Source organism: Saprolegnia parasitica (assembly GCF_000151545.1).
Source record: "Saprolegnia parasitica CBS 223.65 unplaced genomic scaffold supercont2.137, whole genome shotgun sequence".
Classification (NCBI taxonomy): Eukaryota; Oomycota; class Saprolegniomycetes; order Saprolegniales; family Saprolegniaceae; genus Saprolegnia; species Saprolegnia parasitica.
Window position 1 is genome coordinate 90,663 of NW_012156531.1, and position 7,552 is coordinate 98,214.

The window sequence follows — 7,552 nt, forward strand, 5'->3', positions numbered from 1 at the left end:
GTACGTGCTGCAGACGCGGTGGTCGTTGTCCGACACGGTTCTCGCTCCGTTGAACTCCACAGAAAGGGCACCGCCTTCAAGGTACGTCGGAAGTGACACGAGGAGCGTTCCGACGCTGTTCCGGTCGCGCTGCAAGGGCTCGAGTGGCGCTGCGTCCGACGCTGGTCGGCGAATGGCGACATGTGAGAGAACGGCCACGACGTTGTTGCTCCCCCACGCAAAGTGGTCCATCAACGTGCGGCCGAGGCCAGGCGTCCACATCGTCGGCGGCGGGCCACGTCCATTGCCCTGCTGCAGAGACGTCGGTGGTAGGATGCCGGACGGGTGGCTGGCAAGGACAGGGTCGAGGACGCGGGCGTCCTGGGACCACTTGCGGCGGCCGGGGAAGGCGGCGAGGACGAGGCCCGGCGCCATGGCGTCGTCCAGGCGGCCCATGTACGCGTACTCGAACGTGGCGCATGCATCGCGCGGGATGCTTCCGAGCGCGTCTTCGTACGGCGCCGACGCCGGGTCCATCGGCGCGCAGTCGACGTCGGTCATGCTGCGACCTCCTTGTCAAAATCGGAAATGAGCTCGGATTGGCCAAAATTCCACTGATACAGGAATGTTGGTCGTTTCCCGCCTGTCGCTACGCAGGAGCCTACAGCGTCGACTCTGGGCTGCTGCCTGGAGGAAGACGCTAGACAATGTCTCTACGAGCAATGCATCATGTTTAACGCCTTGGAGTGCACTAGAGCAACGCGCGGAAACGCTGTTGCGCCGGCAGCGTGATTGGATGGGGGATTTTCCGGATACGATGCGCACCCCAGGTTCGCGATCTTTCCGGATACAACGACAGAAGATTGGCCGAATGCGGTCGCATCGCAGGCGCACGTGTTGCCACGTACTACCTGTGCTTTTGGAGGATCCGACTGGGTCTCGGACCTGGTACCCCTATAACTGAGTCGAATGCGGCGTCTCTCACCTGCGAGCCCATGCTACTTATGCAGAACTATCATCTCTAGTCTGTACTAATATTTCCGATCGAATCCATTCGAATCCGCAAAGTACTATCAATCTCGGCGTGCTGCAAGTAAATTTGTAGGCGACCCTAAACGTTCACAGGCGCAACCGTTAGCTATCTGCGACTCTGTAGGTGGTTACTAGAAGAACGATGACGGGCAATTGTGCATTCAACGCTTGCTTTGGATCGCAAGCGGGCTATAGAATTCAACGACGTCATCGTCGCAGATCGCCTTGATACCGACATTGGTGGCGATGGCGACGAGCTCGTCCCTATGTCCTTGGAGGTTCTCGGACACCTCAATTTCAACGCGCACACATGTGCACGACGCGAGAGCGGAGAGGAGGTCGGTGACACCGACCAGTGAAAGATTATTGTCGACCAGCGAGAGCGTCAAAGGCGCTGTATTCGAGGCGTGGCGTAGCGCCGCCGCCAGCACGGCCGCGCCAGAATCGTCCAATGGGTCGTCGGAGAGGCGCAAGATGCGAAGCCCATGGTTGATCCAGTGCACGAGCGCCGGCCCCAGCACGTTCATCTTGGTTGAGACAATGCTGCAATCCTGGAAGCCCACATGCTCCAGAACGTGCGAGGACGTGAGACTCGCCACAAGCGTGTCAAAAAAGTCGGCGCTAAAGTTTACGCCATCAAACCGAGCGACGCGGAGACGCGGCCAGTGTCCGACGACGTCGTTTTCGTTGCGGACGGTGAGTGAGCACCAGCACAAGACGAGCTCTTCCAGCGCGGACGAGCCACACAGCGTGTCAAACACTGGATGCAGCGGCATGCTGCAGGAGAGCGTGACCGACGTTAGCGAGCGGATGTCGACGAGATCGAGAAGTCGGCCCACGTGAACGGGCACTTTGGTCCCGAAGCTAAAGCGCGTGAGGTGGCGCAGAGGCTCCCCGATACCGAGTAGCTGCTCAACAACGTCATCGCACGCGAAGATCGCAAGGCTGCGCAGCGTCGGCGTCCGGCTGACGGCGCGCGCGAGGGCATCGGTGGCGACTGGGATGCAGCGCAGACTCAAGTGCTCGGCGTGGCCACTCGCGAGCCACGACGTCACCAGCGGTGTCCAGTCCACGGCGTCACCTCGCGTCATCACCACGTTGAGTCGGGACACGTGATGCGCCACCGCTTGAAACACGTGCGTCATTATTGGTGACGAGTCCAGCGAGACCTCGCGCAGGCGCGTGCAGCGACGTAACGCTTGGCAGACCGCTTCGTTGATAAGGTTGGCGCTGCACGTGACGTCGATGGCCGTCATCTTGTGGGCCCATGAGGCCAAGAAGGTGCTAAACGCGTCGGGGCCCGGAAACGTACTGGGTACAAAAAATCGTCAATGGCCTCGTAGGCGGGCAAGGCGGCCGATGCAAGGGCCTCTTCGTCGTCGACGAGACCGAGGAAGCACGGTTTGGGCCACTCGTGCAGAAACTGGCCAGGCCGCGAGAGCAGCGTACGCAGTGCGCGGAGCGATGCGCCAAGCACTTGCGACGGCAACGCGTCCAGAAAGGCCACGACGTGCGCGGGCAATACAAGGCACTGGACGATCGAGATGAGGACGCCATTGCAGTGGAGGGCGGCCGCGGTGGCAGAAGGCGCTGCCATTCTTGATATGTCGAAAGAAGCAACTGACGTGGTGATTGGTTGAACCAACCAAAATGTTGTGTGCTTCTAGCTACACTGATAGTTCAGGTCGAGGGTCCAGCTGTCGTGGTTGACGATATTCTAGCCATCTCGAGCAACGTGCGAGCCCGATGAAAGCTGTCGAGCAGAACCTCGGCTGCGCCGTCTTGGCCCCTGTGCTCTACAATAGTGTACACTATATCTTGCCAATTGACCAACTTCAAGTGGCGTTTGTGTAGATTGATGCAACATTAAAAGTACCGTCAGTATAGATTCACGCAAGTTTGAACGCGATCTGATTGGTGCACGCTACCGATCGCATGGCGGGTGTCAATTGACAACCCGCGCTATGGATGCAACCTCGCTTCTTCACGTGCTGCCGTTTGTGGCCTCGCCAACGGACGCGCTTGCCTTGCTCACGGCGCTCCCAAGCGCTTCATTGCCGCCGCCGTTCACTGCGCTCTTGCATCTCTTCCAGCAGTCCAAGCACTTTGAATGGCCCGTCCCCCGTGTCGAGTGCGCTGGCAACATGCACATGGACCGTATGCTGGCCGCCATGCCCATCCTTCCGGCCGTCAAGATCGAGCAGCCGGATCACCTCGATGATTGCCTTCAGGCGGCGCGCGTACTCGGGCAGCCGCAGAGCTTGGTCGGCTTTCTGAAGACATGGCCTTCGCAGGTCGTCTCTCTCGCTGTACCCGCCGAGCTCACAGCCTGCGACAGCGACGAGCTTTGTCGTCTCATACACCAATGCACACGGCTCAACGCGGTGCAAGTCGACGTCGCCAGCGCCTACGCTAGGGGTCTTTTGCGCAGTATCAAAGAGGTTCGTCACCTCACGATGACCGACAACGGTGTCGACAGGCAATCACCTACAGCGATGCTCGTCCTTGGAGATGCTCTCCGACCATGGCTACAATCGTCTACCACACGGACGCTGGTATTGAACAACATGGCGCTCGCTACCGTTGACGCGGGTGTGTCGCTCGCCACCGTCCTCGCTGCCATCGCTGACGCGCCTCGCCATCAACCAATCCGACACCGTTGCACAAGCGCTTTTGGTATCTCGCCTGCATTTCGGTAGTCTCTCGCAGCTCAAAGTGTCGTTTGCCACCGTGCCGGGCCACTACCGACTCGTGGAGCGACTCGACGCATGCAAGGTAACGCATCTCGATGTCCGTGGGAATCAGCAAGAAGATCTGTCACCTTTGCTTGCAACGGTGTCGAGTCTGCCAGCGCTCACGCACTTGACGCTGGGCTACTGCAACCTCAACGAGGCGGTCGCCCAAAGCCTTGCAGGCGCGCCGGTGCTCTGCAGCGCACGGTTCTTCTCGGTCGTGTGGCGCACCGAGTCGGTGCTACGCAGCCTCCTCGCGTACCTCGGTCGGTCGCGCCGCCTCCAGAATGTCGCTTGGCGCCGCTGTGCGCAGATCGCTCGCGTGGCCCAAGCGTGGATGCCACCGACACTTGGTTGCGCGCAGTTTCTGGACTGCGACTTGGATGACACTTTTGTTTATGCGATCGCGGACGAGCTTCGCGCACGGACGATACCAACGCCGCTCACGATCCTTCTCGACTGCCATGCAAAGACACTGGCGCTGGAGAGCGTCGCCGCCGTCCTCCACGTGCTCGCGAGCACAAGAAACACGAGCGTGCATTTCGAGGTTGCCCAAGGGTACTACCTCCCGTGGTTCTGGGACAATGTGCGTCTCCAAGCGACGGTGGCCCGCGTTCAAGTGAAATTTGAGACTCGTCATGCTCGCCACCACTGCTACCTCGCCTCGCCAAGCCTGCAGACCGAAATGTAACCTTTGAGCAGGTCCATAGCCTACTACATTTAGTTGTACACTGTAGTACTATATGTACTGTAGTACGTAGTAGCATCAACCCACGCCGCCTGCTTGAGTTTTGTCCCGCGCCATTGGGTCGTGGCGACGGCTGTCTTCGAAAGCATTTGGCTAAACGTTCGTTGTGTTCCCGCAAATATCAACTTGACACACGCAACGATCAAGTTGATACAAACAACCACAACGGCCTTGTTACGGTTTGTACGGGCATGCGTCTGACGTGTGCACCGACTCGGGGACACCGCAGTGCACGCACTCGGCCTCTGGTGGCGACTGCAGCTTGATGGCAATGGGCGCTGGCGCCAGTGAGGTCCGGCGACTCTCGCCGCCCGTGCGCAGCATGCCCACGAGGCTGGCCATCGACGTGGCTGTCGGCGCCGCTGCGGGCCGCGAGACGGGCGACGGTGGCGCGGGCCGAGCGACCGGCGACGGCGGGGTCACCGGGCGCGGCTTGTGGACGGGTGTCGGCTTGGGCGCGGGCTTGGGGCGGAAGACGGCAAAACGAATTACCTTGTCCTTGCGCGCGAGCTTGCCGAGGAGCTGGATCACTTGCTGGAGAGACATAAGCGACGCGTTGACTTCGTTGATGCCAATCATGTACATGCCGGGGGTCACAAGGCCGCTGGCTTCGATCGTGCCCTTGATACCGGACGGCAGCGCGGTAAAACCTTGAACAACCGCGCACTCGGAGATGCCGCTGTCCAGTAGCACGCCGAGGGGTCCCGGCGGCACCGCGACCTCGACGGTCTTTTCGACAACCACGTCGTCGTCGTCGTCCGACTCGGAGTCGTCGTCCTCGTCGTCGTCGTTCATCTCGTGGAGCTCGGCGGCCGACGGGCGGCGCGGGCCCGACGACAGCGTGTCGTCTTCGTCGTCGTCATCGTCCGTGTCTTCATCAAAAAACGCTTGGCCTTCGAGGATGTGCTCCATGGCGGCCTCGACACGCGCATGCGACGGCGACTTCTCGGCCTCCATGTCCATGCCCACGTCCGTCGGAATGTAGTTGAGCTGCCGGAGCGGCTCCAGGTTCATTTCGAGACCAATGATCTTGTAGTCCGTGCCGGCCCAGAGGTTGACGAGGTAGTTCTCGCCCGTGGCGTAGTGCAAGGCGCGCGTGCTCTTGGTCTTGATCGCAGTGCTCGGGTAGTACTCGACGACTGTGGCTTCGCGGCCCAGGTGCAAAATCTTCTTGCCGTTGAGCGACTCGGGCTCCTTCATGGGCGCGATCGCCCTACCGTAGCCATGATGTCGCTGCTACCTATAGGAGCGTACGTACCCTTGGGAGCGCAGAATGTCAATGATCTGTGTGTGGCCCTTCCAGATCGCCAAGTCGAGTGCCGAGTAGCCGTCCTAGAGCCAATTCGATGAGCCATGGCATGCGCCGCAGTCGCCGTACGTCGGTGAGCGTCCAGATGCTTGCATTGAGCTGCAGCAGCATCATGACCATGGGCGTCGAGCCCATGACGGCGGCGCAGTGCAGCATCGAGAAGCCCCCGCTCTAACAAGTCGGATGAGGCCCACGAGAGGTGGCAGGCGCGTTACCTCGGTCGTGGCCTCGACGTCGGCCTTGCCAATCTTGAGCGTGAGGTACCGGCGCGCCTTGTCGACGTGGTTCTCAAGGATCGCATCCCGTAAGTACTGGTTCGTCTTGCCCTGGAGCAGGTTCATCGGGCGATCCTTCGGTCCTTGCCGCGGGTTGTTGACTGACGCTGCTTTCCGGATCGACCGGATGCGAGGTCCATGGAAACCTCTCATATTCGATGTTCTGCGGTGGGTGTTTAAAACAATAGCCTTGAGCAGCGTATGGTTGAATAAGTAAATATCCTTCAGCAATGCATATTATTAACTGCCTTTTGCGAGGTTTATGGGCTTCAAAAACCCGTAAGAATGCATACCCGAGCACAGGCAATGGAGGCGTGATCTTGACGACCGGAAGAATGATTGCAGCCGCGGTCGCCGACAGTCAACTTGACGCCACAACAGCTTGCATGCCCATCTCTTGTACTCCGAGGCACGACCCTAGCATGTACTAGAATACTAGATTGCAGCAAAAATGCCATCGGTTACGCCGCGACTGCGCTAGACCAACCCACGACGCAGAGCTACAACGCTGTGATTCTGGTCCAGACACGTCCCTACAGTGTATTAATACTACCGGTAGCCGGGCGTGCGTCGACTTGCGATGTGGTCGTCGCGGCCCCAGCGTTTCTCCGTCGCATCGTAAAAGTGTCATCCGGCGACAAAAATTTAAAACCCCAGACATTTGTGAGCACACATATATATGACATTCCTTGCCAATTCGACCCTTGCCACCCACTGCTTGCCACCACCGCAGCCCACGTCACGAAACTTCGGCTGTCCATGAGATCGCCACGAGCTTATCTCTCGTGGGCTACGCCGCGAGATGGATACATTATCGAATCTGTCGGTCCAGGACGAGGTTGCGTGGTCGTGGCAAGGGAATCTTGAAGCCATCCCTGGCTTGATTGAACCGAGAGGATGACCGAGATCCAACGAATCGCGGTCGGTGTCCATCTGGCGGCCAGCCCACTCTCTGCAATTAAATACCTCTCTCTTTGCATAGTGCCATCTTCATATGTGTGTCTTTTAACTTGCTTTTCGTATGGGTATGACAAGTGCAAACCTGTCTAACTTTATATCGGCGTCGCGCGCCTGTTACAACCACTCTGTCGGGGGGCGCCCCAGGTCAGTTGGTAAAGTTTCTGCTTCGCATCCCGAAGGTCGCCGGTTCGAGCCCGGCTGCGCGCGCGCATTTTTCAGTTCTCCGCCCCCCCTCCTCCCTGCGTCGCGCGATGTACCCGGACAGGGCCGAACCATGTGGGTCCAGGCCACCTCCGCAAGTGTCACCCAGAACACATGATGACGTAATCAGCTGCTCCAACAACAGGCCAAGATGAGACAATTTCTTCCAGCGAGCTCTGCTCATTAAAAATTAATTGACCCATTTCAACAATACAACCACTCTGTCCGGTACGTACATTCCGCTCTTTTAATCCACATTGTTAATTCGACATACAAACACCAAGTACATGGCGCAGATATGCATTAAAAGGCTGCC

At 58.9% G+C, this 7,552-nt stretch overlaps 3 protein-coding genes and 1 pseudogene across 4 annotated transcripts; 2 read left to right on the plus strand and 2 right to left on the minus strand.

The window, feature by feature from the left end:
• Positions 1-1,172: 1,172 nt before the first annotated feature.
• On the minus strand, positions 1,173-2,608 carry SPRG_14226 (hypothetical protein; the record flags this gene model as incomplete). Its single annotated transcript, XM_012353847.1, has 2 exons — positions 1,173-2,267; positions 2,324-2,608. The coding sequence occupies 2 exons, from the start codon at positions 2,606-2,608 to the stop codon at positions 1,173-1,175; spliced, it is 1,380 nt and encodes a 459-aa protein (XP_012209237.1).
• Positions 2,609-2,975: 367 nt separating this feature from the next.
• Positions 2,976-4,434, plus strand: SPRG_14227 (hypothetical protein; the record flags this gene model as incomplete). Its single annotated transcript, XM_012353848.1, has 3 exons — positions 2,976-3,251; positions 3,306-3,452; positions 3,721-4,434. The coding sequence occupies 3 exons, from the start codon at positions 2,976-2,978 to the stop codon at positions 4,432-4,434; spliced, it is 1,137 nt and encodes a 378-aa protein (XP_012209238.1).
• A 231-nt stretch (positions 4,435-4,665) lies between these two features.
• On the minus strand, positions 4,666-6,175 carry SPRG_14228 (hypothetical protein; the record flags this gene model as incomplete). The annotated part of the gene is made up of 4 exons (XM_012353849.1): positions 6,016-6,175; positions 5,870-5,971; positions 5,750-5,823; positions 4,666-5,704 (listed from the first exon to the last, which is right to left on the minus strand). Exons 1-4 carry the CDS (start codon positions 6,139-6,141, stop codon positions 4,666-4,668), a joined length of 1,341 nt encoding a protein of 446 aa, XP_012209239.1. The 5' UTR covers positions 6,142-6,175.
• A 995-nt stretch (positions 6,176-7,170) lies between these two features.
• On the plus strand, positions 7,171-7,242 carry SPRG_30183 (annotated as a pseudogene). The gene has a single exon. The product of its transcript is annotated as a tRNA-OTHER (tRNA).
• The last annotated feature ends 310 nt before the right edge of the window (positions 7,243-7,552 follow it).